Source organism: Globicephala melas, chromosome 18 (genome assembly GCF_963455315.2).
Source record: "Globicephala melas chromosome 18, mGloMel1.2, whole genome shotgun sequence".
Taxonomy (NCBI): domain Eukaryota; kingdom Metazoa; phylum Chordata; class Mammalia; order Artiodactyla; family Delphinidae; genus Globicephala; species Globicephala melas.
Genome location: NC_083331.1, coordinates 75,423,110 through 75,443,967, shown reverse-complemented (window position 1 = coordinate 75,443,967; position 20,858 = coordinate 75,423,110). Strand labels below are relative to the sequence as shown.

Below are 20,858 nucleotides of genomic sequence, written 5' to 3'. Positions count from 1 at the left end.
CCCATCATTTCTTTTCTTTTCTACTTGTGTATTTGCGTCTTTGCAAAGTGTGCCGGTGAAGACCCATGTCCATGTTTTTTACGCACATGCGTGGGTTTCCCTATGCAGAGTTTTTCCACCTCGGGGCTGCTGAGCTCTGCGATCTGATGACTCTCTGCTGTGTGGCCATCCTGGGGAAGGCAGGGCCGTTCTGCAGCTCCCTCTGCCTCTGCTCACGAGGTGCCAGTAGCACCCCTCCCCAGGCTGTCACAGCCAAAGATGTGTCCAGATATTGCCAAGAGCGGCCTGTGGAGTAACACCCACCTGCCTTTGTATGTTATACACGTGTCCAACTTGACCAAACACTGTGCTTCGAAGTGGCTGTACTAACCTAAACTCTCATCGGGAGCGTGTCAGAATGCCTCACCCTTTGTATTATCTGATTTTTCTTACTGTTGCAAATATTTTCATTGTGGAATGGTACCTAATTATTCTTTCAGTTTCCATTGCCTCGATTACTCGTGAGAATGTGCATCTTTTCATGTGAGTATTGGAACTCTGGGCTTCTCTTCTGCATAATCTGCCTTCTGAAAAAGGAACAAAGAATTTTCTCCAGTCGCTCATTTCTGCAATGGTTTAAACAATTGTTTGTTCTCCGAAGGTCTGAAAGAACTCGCTTAGGAACTTCCTGGGCATGGCTTCTTTCTGGGATGGAAACCAGCTAGATTCCTTCTATGGTTCTCAGCTCATTGGATTTTTCATTTCTTTTAGAGTCAACGTCAAAGGATTCTTATTTATTTCGTGTCACTGCCTCCGTGGTTACACCCTTTATTTCTATTACCAACGATCAATATTCAGTTTTCTAGTGACCTTTTGTTTGTTTGCTTTTACTTCCATATTTTGTTTCTAATTTTATTACACTGTAGACAGACTATAAACCCTGTACAATTTTGGAATTTGGGAATTTATTAAACTTTACTTTATGGCCTAAGATGTGCTCAATGTTTTAGTAAGTATACCATAAACGCCGGAAATATAGTGTTTCCATGAAAAGCACAGACTTCGGTACAAGCTTTCACGTGCTTACCTGATACACCTCTGCTCGTCATTTTACTTTAGGTCATTTCAGTTCAAAAGTACAGCTTCAGGCTCTATGAATTTTCATTTTACAGAAGTGCTGTTTGTGTGGTCCCTCACCTAACCTGTGTAAGCTGTCCACACACACTCCTTTTACCTAACAAACTACACTCCATTCTCCTTTCAACCGTTTGTATGTTCAGTTCTTCACATGTATCATGCCATTCTTTTCTTATATGTTAACATCAATGCAACATGATTTTCTAGACGAGTGCCACATTGCTGCTCAAATATAAAGCATGAGAAATTAGGTACTCTTATAAGGTTGAACTCTTTAGTGTATGTCTTCTTAAAGCTAAATAAAACTTCAATGGCTTAGTAAAAAAAAAAAAAAAAAAGAAATTAGGTATATCTGTAATCATATTATTACATATAATTATATGCAATATTTTGTATAAGATTTACCTAGAACATGATGGATACAGTGTAATCTCACATAATTGTTGACAACAACTACCTTAACGCATGTACTGATGGGAGGTGTGAGGACGTGTCTGGCACTTGGATGGGCCACCTTGCCCATCATCCCACCCTTCCTCGCCTCCAGGCTGCTCCCCTGCTCTCCTCACTTCTTTCCCTGAAGGCCTCAGGAATCCATCCTAGCTTCCTCTCTTGTTCAAGCTTCTCCCATCCCTCTTTCCTAGGCATCCTCCCTGGAAAGCTGGGGAGAGGAGCAAACACAAAAGGCGAGCACAGGCAGTGTCGCCTTCAACCTTGGGCTGAGCGGAGATGGGCTGGGGGATTCCTAACACGAGAGAAAGTTCTAGAAATCTCACTGAGGGGCTTCCCAGGCGATGCCTGGCACTCTACGGAAGATGTGCCTGGTGGAGAGGACGGTGGCAGTCAGAGACAGCTCAGCATGGAGGGCAGTCGCACTCTGGGTCTGAAGGTCATCCTGGCTTCAGACTTTCCAGGGTTCAGGTCCCTCTGAGTTTTGCTGATTTCCTTATCGCTGAGAAGGCAGGAAAGGCTGCCTTGTGGGGTGTGTGAGAACTCAGGTAGCCTTGAATTTCCGTGATGTGCTCAACCCTTTCCTGCCCTGGCACCAGGGGAATATTAAGTCCATTTGTTTCATTGGATTCCACACAGCAGCATATTTGCCCTGCCCGGTTTGACCTCATCTTCAAAGAAAATTTTTGAAATTTCCAAAGTCTTGTAAAGTATAAATACATTTCCAGATCAGAAGGGCCTGTCTGTGAGTCCATTTCACAAGCTGGACTTTTGTTTAGGCGTCATCAGGGACCTCTGGACGGCCGGCACCTGCAGAGCCCTGATTCACCCAAGACTATGGCTCTCCTTAGGGCACATTCGAATCCCGGGGGCGAGTCTCAATGCCAGGCCACGCCCCAGGCCAATAACATCAGAATCTCCAGGAAGGGTCGAGCACAGGTAGGTTCGACATTCCCGAAGGGATGCGGGAAGTCACTCAAGGAAGATCAGTCTCGCTGTTGTGCAGAGGAGGGCGTAAGAGAAAGAGACGCTCAAGTACAAATACAGTGCATCATTCCTACTTCCTCACGTAGGAAGATCACTGGTATTTGGGCAAGACACTCATTTTCTCTAAGTGTCCTTGGGTTCTGTTATTTCTGCATCTGGGACCTTCTCTATCTGGGGAACACCTGCTCCTCCAATCACTAGGGCATCGTGCTGTCCAGATGATGGCTGAGGTCCACAGCTGAACCTCACTTGTCATATCACAGGCTAAAGTCCACCTACATCTGGCTGTGGTTCTTTTTCACAGGAGGACCCTGGAAATTCAGTCACAGGTTACCTTACGTCTTGGTATTCTTAGCCTCCAACACAGTGCCTGTAACCCGGACAGAGCTACAATCTGCAATAAATTATTTCTCTAATATATTTTTTTCTTCCAGTTTTCTCAATAAAACTATAACTGACATACAACACTGTATAAATTTAAGGTGCACAGTACAATGATTTGATGTACATACATCATAAGGGATTATCACCGTAAGTGGAGTGAACCTCCATCACGTCAACTAAAAAATAAAAGAAATAGAAACAAATGTTTTCTTGTGATGAGAGCTCTTAGGATTTACTCTCTGAACTTTATATATAAAAAGAGCAGTGTGAATCCCACTCATCCTGGTGCACATTAGATCCCTGGCTCTTATTCAACTTTTAAGTGGAAGGTTGTACCTTTTGACCACCTTCATCTAATTCCCCTTCCCCCAAACCCTCACCTCTGTAAACATATATCTGATCTCTTTGAGTTTGTTTGCTTGTTTGTTTTTGAAGTATAACTGACCTTCAACACTATGTTAGTTCCTGTTACACACCACAGTGATTCGATATTTCTCTACATTTCAAACTGATCACCATGAGAAGTCTAGCTGTGATCTGTCACCGTACAAAGACGTTACATAGTTATTGACTATCATCCCCACGTTGCACATTTCCTACCGTGACTCATTTATTTTGCAGCTGGAAGCTTGTACCTCTTAATCTCCCTCACCCACGTCTAAATGTTTTTGGCACCAGAAATTCAAAAGGTGTCCTGATTATGAATTGGATACAGTCCAGAGCATCTGTCAATGTGAAGGGCGTGTTCTCTAGGTGAGGAAAGAGCCTGTCTGGGATAAGCCCACCTGGGAGCCTTCGTCTGTGGTCTTGCTCCTATTTCTCTCCAGAAACCGCACTAGGAAACACCAGTCCTGTTTCTCTTCTTGTGGCCCTTGGTCTCTAGGTGCTTGCTGTGCTGCTCTCCCGTCTCCACGGACATTTAGACTCAGCCGGCACCTCTGCTTCTCTTTCTAGTGGCACTGTATCCACCTCTCCGTCCTCAGCCCCCACTTCTCACTCTCCCCTCAGCCCGGCCACGAGGCCTCCGCAGCTGCTCCCGGAGACGTGTGCCTCCCGGGGACGAGGGGGCAGAGGCTGGGCTGGAGGCCCCGCGGTGGGGGGAGGCAAAAGACTGCAGTCCATTCTGTCCTCCAGGGAAAAACGCTAGGAGGTCTTAAGGGATGCGGGAAGGGCGGGATCTGACTGCTGCTTCCGAAAGAGAGCGGGGCAGGGATGGTAACGGGGCCAGTCGGTGTTGGGAAGACTTGAAGAATGTCAGGTGAGAAAGGATGACAGCCAAGCCCAGGGCGGCAGCAGGAACACGGGGAAAGGAGGGACAGCCAACAGGGCCACTGGTGAGACTGGAGGAAGCCACGATGGGGGGTCAATCCCACCCACTCACCGCTCCTTCGATTCAACTTACGTGCTACAAACCCTCAGGACACCTCGCACATCTTAGCAGGGGCGTCCAGCGGGGCGGATGGACGAGCCAGCATCCTATCCAAATGAACTTTTCTCTCTATAAACACAGAGACGACTGGGTATATTTAAACACAAGTTTTGACTCTATGGCCCTAAACTGACGGTGAAGACAGCAGAAACCCTTTGCTTCCTCCAAGGTTCTCTAAGAAGTTTCATGCAGCCGAAAGAGTTCAAACTGCAAAAGAGACAGCCGTGTCAGAACAGATACAAAGTCTGAAAATAAACACCCTCAGGATGAGTGCTGGAAAGCCCCAGGTTACGGTAAATAGTAACCCAAATGAGGAAAGCCATGACATCATTTTGAAAACCTTCTTTATCTTGAGCGCAAGCAATAACGGGAGGATAAGACATTCTCAGTGACTTTAGTTAAACAGATACTTTCATATGTGCCACAGTTAACAAGGACTTACTCAGAGCCTATTCTGTGCCAAGAGCAATTCCAGCCACTTTCAACTGGTCAATGACTCAGATGAACACCTACACCCTCATGGCGTGTAAATTCCCGTGGGGGCAGACGAGGCACGGGGGGTACCCTGAACAAGTCAATCCTGGCGTGTGTTAAGGTGCTGAGTTCTACGGAGGGAAGCGCGCAGAGCATGAAGAGGGCTTGCGGGTGCCGGGCTCGCTGGGAAGGGGAGATGTGAGCCAAGCCTTGAAGACGTAAGGAGGGAGCCAGGTGGAGTCTGGAGGAAGAACATTCTGGGAAGAGGGGCCAGCGGGAGCAAAGCTGGGTGGAAAGGCTCAAAGCGGGACATGGAGGCCACGGTGTGGCCAGGCAGGGAGCCACGGGGAGACCAGGGAGGTCAGTGCCAAGGGACCAGATCACAGAGCCTCGGGGAGACCAGGGAGGTCAGTGCCGAGGGACCAGATCACAGAGCCACGGGGAGACCAGGGAGGTCAGTGCCCAGGGACCAGATCACAGAGCCTCGGGGAGACCAGGGAGGTCAGTGCCGAGGGACCAGATCACAGAGCCTCAGAGGCCGTTGCTGGCTCCCTACCCTTAGGGGAACGAGGAAAAACTGCAGGGCTGGCAGAGGAGGGCTTCAGAGAAGCCTTCTGGCTGTTGCCTTGAGGACTGGTCGCTGACGGGGACCAGGGACACCTGTGCCGTCATCCAGAGGAGACACGCGGGTGACACCTGGGGTGGCGGCAGTGGGGAGTGGGAAGTGGGGCCAGCTGATGGGTCGCCTGTGGTTGTGAGAAGAAGGCCGGCATTGCCAGTGGAGGATGGAGCAGGTTTGGGGGCGGGGGGCTGGGCTGATCAGGAGCTCAGACGGAACACGTCCAGTTGGAGATTTCTATTAGATGTCCATGTGCCCAGGGGGGCAAGTATAGCTTCATATCAGAATCTGATTTATGTATTAGCGCCAGCATGCAAATGTTTAATATGCTAATTCCTCTTAAGCCAACCAAGCCATAAACTGGTGGTGGAGGACAGGAGAAGGGCTTTGCTTCTTCTGAGGTTCTGGGATGAAGCTGCAGCTAGCTGAGAGAGTTCATTGATGAGAGAGCCCACTGTCCCCACTGTCCCCACTGTCCCCACTAACAGACACAGCGGACAGCTTCACACCCGGGTTCTGAGATCAGAGTAAACAGTTGCTGGGTGGGGAAGGTGTGGCTCAGGGTAATTCGTGTAACCATAAAATCTGATTTTTTTTTTTTTTTGCAGTATGCGGGCCTCTCACTGCTGTGGCCTTTCCCGTTGCGGAGCACAGGCTCCAGGCATGCAGGCTCAGCGGCCATGGCTCACGGGCCCAGCCGCTCCGCGGCATGTGGGATCTTCCCGGACCGGGGCACGAACCCACGTCCCCTGCATCGGCAGGTGGACTCCCAACCACTGTGCCACCAGGGAAGCCCATAAAAATCTGATTTTAATTAACGATGAGGTTAACACAAAGTCCTGGGGTGACAGAAACCTTCAAACAAGCAAGAAACAAAGGACCCCAAACTGCTTGGCTTGAATTCTGAGAATTCTGAATCTGCACGAAAGAGCGGGCCCAGAGACTGCAGCAGGTGAGGAAAGGCTGCAGACAGAGGCCTGAGAAGCCTGGGTCTTGGGGGAAGGGAGAGTGGCCGTGGTGCTGGTGGACAGGTGGTCTGGGGCAGGCGGGGCGGGGCCAGACAGGCCAGAGGTCCAGTTTCTCTTTCCCTCTCCATCCTCACTGGGAATGAGACCTCACAGCCCTCAGCAGTCGCCCCGTCAGCAGTCAGCAGCCCCCTTCCTGTGCGGTGATCCCGCCGGAGTTGGACACCCTTAGACACTCATTTAGCTGCCCTGTCTTCACTTTATCACCAGTTCCTGTATCTCTTCATTCTTCTCTGTGTCTGAATTCACCCCAGTCTGGACCACATTTAACTGCATCCTTTGGTCAGCTGGCATCCTCCCAGCGGGCTGCCGGGTACCCGGACCGGAGGAGCAGCTGTGATCTGTGCCCTCGGGGCCCCAGCCTCCCCTCAGGTGTCAGAGAGCCTTTCTCCGGGTAGCGTGGTCTTTTGTGGCTCCTTTTCAAACATTTCTGCGAAATCGTTCATCTGTTATCAAGACATCAGGGTTTGAGAGGCAGAAATGTGAGGTGTTTAAGAGAGACCCTTATGCTCCTAGGATGGGACCTTAGGTGATTCACTCAGCCTTGTGTCAGGCTGGGCTGTGGATAAAGTGAGATGATAAACATCAAGTTCTTAGCACAAGCAAATGTTGGTTATTTGATTTTAATTATTCCTCCCACACGCCTTCAGATTCCCCTGTGGAGTTACAAGAATAAACAGCCTTAGCTTCAAAATGCTGCTTCTTATCACGGCTTGGAATGTAATCTTAGGTTTGTGTACACACACGTAAACACACACCTTTCACCGTAGGATTCTACATAAATATCCACATCGTGTTGTCAGTTTCAGAACCCACCCTGTAATACGCACAACGCACATCTGGTTTGAACTAGCCGAATCCACTTGAGGGGACAGATTATTGGTAACAAATCGTGCATTCCGAAATCTTATTGAGGTCATCATCATCTCTGATTAAATAAAAGCAGGGTTTTGAACTTAAAGAAAATCTCTATTTTTTTTTCTTTCTACTTCTAGCTGGTACAGAAAGGCAAAGCACTGGAAGCATCTGAATTGATTTTCTGCCACAGGGAAAATGTGAACAGGAAGTTCTCCAGGAGTGTTCAGGTTCTGCCTAGGGTTGCACTTTCCCTGGTATCTCAGTAACAGTAACGAGGTGCTCTCTGTCGGAGAAGCCCGGCCGCGGGGCTGATGGGAGACCCTCTGATTTCTCAGCCCATCAGCACCCGCTGCGGCCATGTTCCCCCCCACCCCCCACCCCTGTCCTCCTTCCCACACCTACTCTCAGCCGCCCTCACCTCTTCAAAAGGGCTGTGCTGATTTTCATCAAAAGATCCAATTACGTTTCGATAACTGAAACAACTAATTCATCACAGTGACCACAGACTCAGAGCCCGACTCACACAGCAGAAGTTGGGGAAGGTCCCTGGGCCCAACTGCATGGGGGCAGAGACACAGGCTTGGAAGAAGCCTTCCCCAGACCCAGAGCTCCTACAAGAACTCAAGTTCTGACACTAGCTTGTCATCTTTTTCCAAACAATTATCCCTTCAACTGTCCCCACGTGACTCTGATGGGAAAGAGCCTCCTATAATAATATCAACAACATTGCCGTTCCTTGTATGCCGCCTTCTAGGACCTACTCGAGGCAGCCTGTTTAGTCCTCACTCACAGCAGTGCTCCGAGGTGAGCCCTTTGTCATGGAGGAGCAAAGAGAAGCAGAGAGAGGTTGCCCGATTTTCCCAAATTACCCAGCCGGCAAGAGGCAGGTTTAAACTGTGTCATTGGGACTTCCCTGGTGGCGCAGTGGTTAAGAATCCGCCTGCCAAGGCAGGGGACACGGGTTCGAGCCCTGGTCCGGGAAGATCCCACATGCTGCGGAGCAACTGAGCCCATGCGCCACAACTACTGAGCCCACGTGCCACAACTACTGAAGCCAGTGGGCCTAGAGCCCGTGCTCCGCAATAAGAGAAGCCACGGCAATGAGAAGTCTGCACACTGCAACGAAAAGTATCCCCCGCTCGCCGCAACTAGAGAAAGCCTGCGCGCAGCAACGAAGACCCAATGAAGGACCACCACCGACTGCATCCGCAGGGCAGATGTGGGCGGACGGAACTGGAGACGCGTCACAGCCGAGCGCGGGGTGCCGTCTGCTACAGTCACAGGGTTTGGAAAGGAGACATATTCACACACACAGAACTGGAAACAAGTCTCTCCAAAATGGCAGTGGAGTCACCAGACAAGCACTTGGGGAGACTGTGGTCTCCTCTACAAGCTTCTGCAGCCTGCGAAAGCCACGCCCCCATTTACGCTGGATTGTTCTCTACAGCTTTGCCTGTTTAGCATCTCGACACAGTTCCTCATAAAGTAGAATACAATACAGCAATTTCTAAGAGGAAATAACTTTAAAGGGAGAGAGACAAAGAGAGACTGAGAAGGAGGGAGGAAGGTCACGGGAGCAGATGTGAAGGTCATTTTCAGTGAGTGCTTGCCTTGTGGTCCTGAGGTCGGATGAGTCTTCCTTTAGGTGAGAAACGATCACTGCCATGTTTTCAGACCTATGCAAGATACACTACACAAGCCGCAACTGCCCTCATCCTAAACTCTGGGGAAAAAATACGTTCTTTATTCATGTGTGTGTGTGTGTGTGTGTGTGTGTGTGTGTTTATTTATTTGTATACATATGTAAATATATATATTAAAAATTAGATCTTTGGATTTTTGGAAGTTTCTTTTCTTCAATCAGCAAACAACTAAGTTTTCACCTGACTGATACTCACCTCCACTCCTATAGGCTGAGCAACTACAGAGAGAACCTCGAAGAACACGTTAACAGCCCCTTCCCCTAAATTCCTTGAGGCCTGGTCGGCTCTGCTGCCTTGCAACAAGGCCAGGAGACTTCACGTGATATGACAGAAAAGCAATATTTATTAAAGACTTTGGAGCTAGGAAGTTTATAGTTAAATTGGAACTTATCCAATGTTGATCTGCCCTGAGTGTAAGGGGTGGGATTGAAGAGGCACACAGATGAGAAGCTGTGCAAACGAGACACAGGCCCAGCCTGTGCTGGGCGCCAAGGTGGCGTCTTTGAGAAAGACAGCTTTGCTTTCCGTCCGGGGTTCCTGAGATGTGGAAGGTTAGGGCTGCCTGTGTTGGATTCTCCCCCATGTTAGAAACACAAGCCAACAAAAAAAGACGTGTGTGTGAGAGAGAGGGAGAGACAGAGACAGAGAGACACAGAGAGACAAAGACAGACAGAGAGACACACAGAGAGAGAGAAAGGGAGAGACAGAGACTGAGACACAGAGAGAGACAGAGACAGAGAGACACAGAGGCAGCACTTGAGTTCCTGGGTCTAGTTATCCCACCCAAGCATAACTTCTCTTTTCTCCAGTTACGTGACCCTCTGAGTCCTTCTCCTTCTTTCTTTTTTCTTTTTGTTCTTAAGTGTGTGAGAGTTGGGCATCTGACACGAGGAATCAAGCAATTCTGATGAACAGAAAACTGGAAGCCACATATACCTGGGTTTGGAACCAGGCTCTTTCACTGACTACGTTTACCAGCTAAGTGGCCTTGAGGAAGGCGACGAGCTAAGTAGCACGTATCTGTGCTTCGTATTTATTACTAACACAACTCAGGTTACCGCAGCTCCCCTTCGCTCTTCCGTAGGGTTCTGAGGACAAGCTAGAGGCCGAGGGCAGTGCCTGACTTCTGCGGCTCCTCCGTCTGCCCCCTCCGCTGCTGGGTGGACATAACTCACGAATGGAAGGAAGTTAGAAAGCCACGGGCCCTGACCTCTTCCTGCTGGCTTTTCACAAGTGCAATTTACCTGCTCATTGGCAGGGGTGATCCAACCCTCTTTATATTGTCAATGTAACCTTCAGCTAGCGTAATGAATGCACTTCAGAATTTTTCTTATGTTACTGCTGGATAAAGAAATGACCCAGAACTGCTTTTTATGGTAGTTAGAGGGAACAGACTCTAGCATGTCCTAAGTTAGTTTTGCTGAACCGACTGTAAATAAAAACACACATACAGGCTGACCTGGTGCTTCCCCTCTCATTTTCTTTCAAATCTCTTTGATGCAAAGGTGCAAAGGCAGCTGGTGTTATTTATAGGCAACGTTGCTGCAGAGACAATACAGGGTTGTGGCCAAGAGTCAAACTGGGCCCCTGGTTGGCCTCTCCATCCTCATGTCCTGGGCCATCCAATGAGAACGCGGTCCTGCACCTTCTGCTTAATTACCGGCGAGGATTCGCCGAGACAAGGGAAAACTAGGAGAGGGACCGGCCTATGCTAAGCGCTCCGTAAGGTGCATACATTACGACTGTGATTATCATTTAGATAATAATTAATAATAGAATCAGTTAGAAATAGATTACAGATTGGCATACATACACTAATATGTATAAAATAGATAAATAATAAGAATCTGCTGTAAAAAAAATTAAATTAAAAACAAACAAACAAAAACAAGACCTAGCCACAAGCCTCATAACTACTGTAAATCGAAAGCAGTGAGAGTGTAAATGACACTTGGAGATATCTATAACCACCGTAGTGTGAAATGAAAATATCTGTGAATTCTATACTCAATATTATGTAATAACCTGTAAGGGAAAAGAATGTGAAAAAATATATATACATGTATAACCGAATCGCTGTGCTGTATACCTGAAGCCTACATGCTACTGTAAATCAACTACATTTCAATAAAAAATTTTTTAAAGAAGAAAAAACATATAATACCTCCTGTCTCAAATCTTTGTCTTGGGAGCACCTACCTTCAAGGATGCATGCCTAAAATGTGTACTGAGTAAAGCTTGTATTATATGACAAGATCATCCTCAAAGAATACTTAAGTTTACCCTTACCTTTTTAAAAATTATGTGTCTTTCTCAACTGAAGTTCAATGCACGTAACAAAGCCTTAGCAAAGACTGAACATTCGTTGAGAGTTCACTGCTGCAGCACCTACTGCGACAGGTGTACCCCAGCAGCACTTACAAGTTCAAGTACTCAGTGAGTCAGAGTTTCCTTTCACGAACACACAAGGTTAGAAACAGGTCATGCACTGAGTCAAACATCGCTTGCTCTCAGCTTGTAATTCAAAATCTGACCTTTGCTGAGAATGTTCTTATGTAGCACCACAATCATTTCCATCATTAATCAATATGAAGGGAGATTCGGAATAATTTCTTTGTATTTCAGAGCCCAACTGTTCTGGGACTACATCCATAAAAGCTGTTTAAAGTAGGTTGAAGATAAGCAATTAATGACTATTTCTAACTTTCATTAAATCTCAATTCCCAGAAACATAAATGACATTTATTGCCCCGATGTAATGTTAGTATTTTTTTGAGATAAAACTTGAAAAACAAACATCCAGGAAAAAGAAAAAGTAAATCATAGGAAGAACCATAAATAAAAAAGAAACCTTTAATGATGGTTTTTTTTTTTTTTTTTTTTTTTTTTTTTTTGCTCCTGTCTAACTTTGTGGAGAGTTTGCCATCTAGTGGGAATTCTCAACCAATGCACCCTTACTGCCGCTGCTCAAAATGCTGAGACCTATAGACATTTTTCTTGTTGCCGTTGTTTCAACAATCTGTCCAGGAAGATTTTATGCAAAGTGTTATAAATATTGTTTGCGTTCAGTTAAGCTGTAGGAGCTGATGTCTATATCTGTACCATTTCTATTCCATAAGCAAGAGTGCTATCTGCTTGTTCTAGATACTGTTCCAATTTTACAAACAAGGAAGTATTTTTAGGTGCATTTAACGCTGAAATAAACCTGCATAAATTTTCATGTGAGACTTTGAAAACTTTTAGCTCCAAAAACAGAGTCAAAGTTAAAAGAAAAACAAAACACTTTTGTAGCTTTAATTACAGTAGCGTTAGTTACAACAATACTTTCTTCTCTCTGGAGTTCTAATCATGTAAGGACACGTGATAAACATTGGATATGCCTTCAGCTCGCAACTCCTGCTCCATGCCTATTTTATGTTTCATGTGGGTAATGAATTGGTAGTAATAAAGAAAAGATGTATTTGAAGGAGGCAGGCTTGCAAAATTTTGTAACGTTTGCTTTAAGACTCAACATACTTCATCAAAATTTCAAGACAAGCTATATTATGGAATAAGTATTGAATAAGCAAAGGAATATTCAGATGGTAATCGAGGTGCTGATTTGCTCTATTTAATAGACATATCGACATCTTTTAAATAAAATCAGATAAGTAGGTGTGATGATAATATTGTTTATATATAAGCAATATTATATATTTATTTATATTATGTTTATACAGATTTATTTATATATTGTTTATGTTTATATTTTTATATGCACAGTGATCTACTTTACCTATGAACACTGATTTCAAGGAGGAAACTCAGAAGGATCATCAATTTGTGAAAGGTTAGAAGGCTAACAAGTTCAACTTCATACTACTGATTGTAAACCAGCCAAACAATTTCCAAAATTGTGGTACCTAATATGTGTAATTACTAAGCAAAGATGATACCCCAACCCAAATTCAAATATCATACAAATATTAGCTCCTCAAGCCTGACCAGCACTGTAAAAGTGAGAAAACCCACGAATACTGTTAACTGTTGGAAGGTCCATATATCACAAAAACACTGGGATGTACAATGCGTTATAACTTGCAAAGCAGCTTGTCTTATTATGAAAGAATATTTTGTCTGTGGAATTCTCATTGTACAAATGTTCCAGTGGACATGGCTTATGAATCTGGAGTGGCGGTGTACATTTTTACTGAGGAATGCTGTTTTGTGCCCATTAGATATTTATAATTCATTTTAATAAAATAACTTCTTTGTTCAAGGGACTTGAATTATTCATGATTTTTCTGAGTTCTTTCCTGTCGGAGCTTCTCACAAAGCAACCCCTGACGTTTGACTTTCTAAATAGCCTAAGTGATTCCAAACCCTCTTTTGCAAAGAGAAACGGATGTTGGAATGGAGGTCAATAAAGAAATGCTTGTTTTCTCCTACACGCTCTCACACTTCAAAAGAGGGGTCCAAGCCACAGACCAAGAAGCTGAATTGTCTCTCTGAATGCTGGATTAGATTGTTGCCTTTTGTTCTTCAGTGGCTCCGCGTCTGCAATGCCAAGCACACGCGTGTACGTGCACGCGGGCACACGCATGTACATGCACTCACACACACGCGCGGACGCACCGAAGCCAATGGCCTGCTATCAGCTTTGAGCTTTTGCTAATAAGAAAGATCAGGAACACAAAACTCCAAGACTTTTCTTCCTCACAGGCTGCCCTGAACACCTACCCCACGGTCCCCAATCTGAGGCTTTTCCTCCCATTAGAGATGTGCGATGTAGAAAAACAAAAAATGAATTCCAAGTAATGGGGTTTCTCAATACTGCTGTTGTATAATATATTCACTTCGGTATAGACCTCCTTATGGTTCTGGGTTTGATTTTCTCCTTCGTGAAATGAAGGGATTAAAAAAAAAAAAACACTTCTAATGCTCTGGTAGCTTAGAATTTCTATTTTTAAATCACTTTCGTCTGGGCAATCATGCTTTGATATCGGTGTTTTCTTCTTCTGAATTTCTGTTGTTTTGGGGGGGACAGTAAATCTCCAAATAGTCTCTTACTTTGAATAAAAAACAATTTTGATGAGGCCTTCTTACCTCATGTCTCCTGTTTGACATGATAAAGTGTATCTATACTGCTGGATGTAATATTTTCAAAGAAACTGAATAAGAGCTGTTAATCATGTAACAGTGACTTCGAATACGGCCAATTCATTCCCCTCCCCCGGTCCCACGCCCCACATCATTCACCCCCCGCCAACCCAGACAATGGCGACCACAGATATTGTTCTGTCCCTTCTCGGACAGGTCTAGGGGTTCCACTCCATTAAGACCCCATCGCCCCTGGAAAATCCCCCATCTCTCAGCTTGCATTTGACATCTCCACCTACTTGTCCAATCAGCTCTCCACCTTCAACTCTCAAACAACATGATTGGTCCTCAGGCCATGATCCGCCTCCCCAAGCATGCTTTATTTTCTCTCACAAAAGTTCTCATAAAATCATGACCACTCACACCATTCTTCTCGAATCCAATAACAATCAGGAAACAATAAATCAGGTGTCAATAGATATCTGAAGTAAATCCACGTCTCTCTCAGAGTCCAGCTCCTCCCTGCTTTGCCAGGAATTCACTGCTGTGTGTGGACCCGCACACCCAGCTCCCTCTCTGTCCTATCTCTCACCCACTTCTCCTCTGAATGGGGTTTACTCTCCTTATTGGCTCGCTCCCATCCTATCCAAATCCGGACCAGTCCTTGTGGGAAGACACACCGGATCAGGCAGTCGGCGGACATGCACACATTGCAAAGACACCCCTCAGCTCACTGTCTTAAGAATTCTCCCCTCCGCGGCCCTCCTGTGACCAAGGCATCCTCATTTTAACAAACACTTTCCTCCTCCATTGCAGAAAATCAGCCCCCCAGTTTATGTGTATTGTTCATCTGAAGCCATTATGTAACCTCATCTGTTACTAATGAATCATAATTGCTCAAATATTATGTCCCATTATTTCAAAAGACTACTGAAAATTAGGAATGCATAGCTAATGTTATATCCAAAATACGGCAAAGGAATATAAAAGTTTATATGTGCGCTAATTTTTTATTCTGATCTGAAAACTAGGAAAATAGAAACACAAGTTAATACACATACACAAAACTTCACCTAAACACTCAATAAACGGTAACAGCCCTGTTATACAGATAGTTCTAATCTAATAGTATATCCAACTATTCTCCTAAAAGAAGTCACCATTTCTTCTCTGAAAAATAAGAAGAAAATTTAAGACCGCTAAAGTGCAACCACAATTTGAAGACAGAACTACCAGGCTGAAAATGTATAATCACTTACCGATGGGCACATAAATTGTTAAGGTGGAGTCCATACTTCTCTTCAGCAGATAACCCATCCATCAACAAGGAGAAGATGAGAAAATTGCTCTGGCCAAGAGGTTGTGAAACAAGTCTGGATTTCTCTAGCATATATGTATAAATTCTGGCTGGTTAAGGAAAGAAAAGGGATTCTGTCAAATGGCATTATGAGTTTCATTTCCATAAATTGACACAGATTAATTAGAAGAAATAATAATGCAGCTTCTTTCCCAGCACAGACCTTTTAAAAACAAAATAACAGACTTTATTTTTAGAGAAATTTTTTAAGTCCAGAAAAATTAAGCAGAAAGTACTGAGTTCCAACATACCCTCTCTCTCCCCTCCCTCACACGCTGTTTACACTATTATTAACATCTTGCGCTAGAGTGGTACATATGTTGAAATGAATGAACCAATATTGATACACTATTATTAACTAAAGTCCGTAGTCTACACTGGCATTTGCTCTTGGTGTTGTACAGTTCTATGGGGTTTGAGAAATTTGCATGTCATGTGTGCACCATTACAGTACCATACAGAGTAGTCTGCCCTAAAAATCAGTGAACCACCTACTCACCCCTCCCTCGCCCCCAACCCCTGGTAACCAATGATCTTTTTACTGTCTCCATAGTTTTGCCTTTTCCCGAACGTCATATAGCTGGAATCACACAGTATGTGCCCCTTTCAGATTGGTTTCCTTCACTTAATAATGTGTATTTAAAGTTGCTTTTTGGTCTTTTCATGGCTTTATAGCCCATTTTTTATTAGTGAATACTATTGCATTGCATGAATATACTACGGTTTGTTTATCCATTCAACTATTAAAAAACACCTTGGTTGCTTCCTGTTTTTGCAATTATGAATAAAGCTGCTATAAACATTTATGTCTACATTACGTGCAGATGTGGTTTTCAATTCAGTTGAGTAAATGTCAAGGAATGTGATTCCCAGATCGTATGGCAAGGCTATGATCAGCTTTGTAAGACGCTGCCAAACTATCTTCCAAAGCGGCTGCACCATTTTGCATTCCCATAAGCAATAAATCAGAATTCCTGTTGCTCCAGATCCTTGCCAGCACTTGGTGCTGTTGGTGTTTTGGATTTTAGCCATTCTAACAGGCGTGCAGTGGTATTTCATCCTTGCTTTAATCTGCATTTCCTAGATGACGTATAACGTGGACCATCTTCTCACGTGCTCAGTTCCATTTGTCTGTCTTCTTTGGTAAGATGTCCGTGCAGATATTTTGCCCATGTTTAAAACTGAGTTGTTTTCTTACTGTTGAATATTAAGAGTTCTCCATATATTTTAGACAATTTTTTATCAAATACGTCTTTTGCAAATATTTTCTCCCAGCCTATGGCTCATCATTTCATTCTCTTCACAGCGTCTTTCACAGAACAGAAATTTTGAATTTTAATGAAGTTTAGATTATCAATTATTCCTTTCATGGATTGTGCTTTTAGTGTTGTACCTGAAAAGTTATTGCCGGGCTTCCCTGGTGGCGCAGTGGTTAAGAATCCGCCTGCCAATGCAGGGGACAGGGGTTCAAGCCCTGGTCCGGAAAGATCCCACATGCCACGGGGGCAAGTAAGCCCGTGCGCCACAACTACGGAGCCTGTGCTCTAGAGCCCGTGAGCCACAACTACTGAGCCGCGAGCCACAACTACTGAAGCCCGCGTGCCTAGAGCCCATGCTCCGCAGCAAGAGGAGCCACCGCAGTGAGAAGCCCGCGCACCACAACAAAAAGTAGCCCCCGCTCGCCCCAACTAGAGAAAGCCCGCGCGCAGCAACGAAGACCCAACGCAGCCAAGAATAAAATAAATAAATTTATTTTTTTAAAAAAAGTCATTGCCAAACCCACAGTCACGTAAAATTTCTCCTCTATTCTCTTTTAAAAGTTTTACAGTTTTGTTTTTACATTTAGATTTATGATCTAACTGAGCTATTTTTCATGATATCTTTGTGCTACATGCGTGGGTTTCTTTGCCTGTGGATGTTCTGTTTTGCCAGCAAAATCAGTGGAAAAGACGATCCTTTATTGAATTGCCTTTGCTCCTTTGTCAATGATTAGTTGACTACGTTTATGTGGGTCTACTTCTGGGCTCTCTATTGGTGTTCCATTGACCTATTTGTCTATTTTTTCACCAGTGCTACTGAATCACTGTCTTGATTACTGTAGCTTTACAGTAAGTCTTAAAGTTGGGTAGGGCCAGTCCTCCAATGTTGTTCTTCTTTTTCAGTGTTGTGCTGGCTCTTTTTCAGTGTATGGCAACTCTCCATACAAACCTCCTGTTGATATCCATAAAGTAACTCAGGGATTTTTATTGGAATTGTACTGAATCTATAGATCAAATTGGGAAGAACGGACATCTTAACAATACTGAGTCTTCATAGCCTTCCTATCCGTTGAACATTGAGTGTCTCACCATTCAGATCTTCTTTGCTTTCTTTCATCAATGTTTTGTAGTTTTCCTTACGAGGATCATGTGCATATGTTGCTAAATTTATACTTAAGTATTTTTGTTTCGGTGCTAATGGAAATGGTGCTGTGTTTTTAATTTCAAATTCCAGTTGTTCATTGATGATATATAGGAAAGCGATTGACTTTTGTATATTAACCTTATACCCTGAAACTTTGCTACAATCACTAATTAGTTCCAGGAGCTTTTTGTTGTTGTTGCTGTTGATGATGATTCTTTTGGATTTCTAAAATCAGATCAACAAAGACAGCTTGATTTCTTCCTTCCCAATATGTGTACCTTTGTTTTTTCTTTTTCTTATTACATTAGCTAGGATTTCCAGTATGATGTTGAAAGAGAGTGGTGAGAGGGGACATTCTTACCTTGTTCCTGACCCAACGTATACTTTTGTGCACAAATATAATCTGAAACAAGACATGTCCTTGCCTATAACAAAGCCACCAAAATAAGTATTAGAATTTTCTTGATTAATGTCTCAAAATTTGCAGGTACATATTGCTCGGGTATATATCAGTAGACATTGATTTTAAATGCTCTGCTGTAGACGTTAGCAAGTATTACTGTCAAACAGCTCAGAAGGTTTTTATAGCTGCACTATTAGGACAAGAGATACAGACAATGGTCTCTCACTGCTGGAAACACTGGAAGAAACTCACTGCAGCAAAGGCAAATACTATGTGAATTCATGAAGATACAATTTAATATACAGAATGGTAAAGGTTTCAAGACCTAATATACTGGAATTATAAGAGGGAGCTAAATCGTGGTTTGTAGTGCAGTGATAGATGATGATACTGGTCCTTCAACAATAAAGTTTACATTCTAGTCAGGGAGGAAACAAGTAATGTGTCTGTAAGTAATGCAGGCACAATGTGAATAGTGTCCAGTCATCTTCCTGGTTTATTGTGACCTCACACGTATTAGGAGGACTCATATCAAGGATTCACTATTTGCTCCTCTGCCTTTAAACATTACAAAAGCAAAAGAAAAAATAACCCACATCGTAAATACATGTTGAAATTTCGTTCATAGTACGTGAGAAATGACGAAAGTATGCAATTTGGGAATCACAATCCCAGTTTTGCTTCAAAGATAGGACTGGAAATTCAGAATCTAATGTTAATCAGAACTTAGGACCATATATTTGGCATGCTGAAAATCCTACTGTTTCTGGAGGATTCTTTGTATTTGAGCTTAGGTCTATTCTTATCACTATGAACGGTCAGTAAACAGTTCTGTACTTGAATTTTAAATGCAACTGTGAATTACTATAGTTTTCCACTTTGAAGTAAGAACTCATGGTCGATAATTTTGGGGATCAAAAAAATAGCAGTTTTAGGAAGGAAGATCAATTTAATTTTTCCCTCCATTTGAACTATAAACCAAATTTTGTGTAACGAGCCTACTGTTAATTATTCCAGAGTCCAGCCTCTGAAAGCAAAACATGTGAGGTCTCCCAATTTGGCTTTTACATAGCAAATCTACTTGAACAAATGGAACCACTATCGCAGTGCTTTATTCCTAAAAATTTTGTAAGTGGTCAATTTAGTCAGTCAGAATGGTGATCAGTGCTTAAAAAAAATCTCAAAATTAATAAACCTTATTAAGAAAGGTTGTCTCATTAGACACCTTCTAGAGAAGTTATCAGAAGTGCATAAAGAAAAATTCTTTCAAAATATCCCTTCAATTAGTGGCATTAAAGCCCGAAGGTGATGGCAAAATTAGAATGAGGTGCTGTGGTTTCTTTTCCATTTCTCCATGAGTATTTAATCAGGAGGTAATTTCAAATTGAGGTCTTAATTTTCTTTCCTACTTTTTCCTTCTTAAGCAAAATGCTGAAAACATGTTCCATTTGTTATGGATAATATTAACCCTGAAGTAATTAACTGCTCAAGAGAATATTTCTAAACATCTGTACCCATAGCAAATAAACTGTCATAGCTGTCCCCACTGTTATTTTCTGGTCACCAACTAACGGAATATCAGGTGAAAATGGAGGGCCAAGTGGTGACCTTCTGACCATCAAGCTTCTATACTCGGAGAAAAGACTGACCTTATGCCCACTTGTTCAAGCCAACACACAAGCTTAATTTAAAGCAGTATTCAGAACTAATCAAATTCCACATCATAGAGTGACTTCAATACCTTTCATCTTTCAAAACCAGTATCATCCTAGTTAGCTCATCTCCAGCAGTGAATAAAATTGCTGTGGATTAGAAGAATTTCTGATCAGTAGGATTTTTTTTTAAGAAGTCCATCTTTAAGGAGATTTTAGATGGAAGAAAACCACCAAAAATTCAGAACAACCGAAAGTTCAAATTTCTGTGAGACTCTAATATTCTTCTGAATGGGGAAAATGCAGGCCTTTCTGTTGTGTTTAAAATGAAACTGGAATAATGGAAGGAAAGTGATAGGTTTTGAAGTTAAAAATGTTTCTGACTCATTCATGCAAGTGTCCATGCACAGAAAGTTTCTACGAATTTCTTGATTTCTGAAGACTTGTACATTTTAAAAAATACTTTATGTCAGAAATATTCTTGACTGGAAGTATACCTGTGATCCTCCATCTTTCCAGAAATCTATGTGAGCAGGTCTTCCAAAACGTTTCGCTACTGAAAAAATATATATGTTTGCAGATTATATGTAACATAATATGCAGTGAAAGGATTTTATAGAGCTATACCCATTTTCGTTCAAGATGAAAGGAGGTGGAAGACATAAACCTCCCTCTCCTTCAAGAAGGTCAAGTGCTCCAGCTGCCCTTCCACTGGCTTCCAGAAACTTCCAGCACCCACTCTCACTCTGCCCACCCAAGTGGTCATCAGTATATGACTAATAAGATCTCTTCCCAGAAACGCCCGGTCCCCGGTCCTGAATCTGATACTGGCATCTACATGTCCCTCTCAACTTCACTTTCCCCATCCGTTAGTGGGGACAAAAAGAAACAAAGATCCCAGGCTTCCCGGATCCCAAGA

At 43.6% G+C, this 20,858-nt stretch overlaps 1 protein-coding gene across 4 annotated transcripts in view; it reads right to left on the bottom strand.

Moving 5' to 3' along the window:
* Positions 1-20,858, bottom strand: part of MYO16 (myosin XVI) — a 530,197-nt gene that overhangs the window by 217,869 nt on the left and 291,470 nt on the right. For all 4 annotated transcript variants that reach the window (XM_030856764.2, XM_060288080.1, XM_060288082.1 and 1 more), the window contains exon 16: positions 15,384-15,531. In XM_030856764.2, coding sequence (XP_030712624.1) covers positions 15,384-15,531 — 148 coding nt within the window. The remainder of the gene's footprint in view (positions 1-15,383; positions 15,532-20,858) is intronic.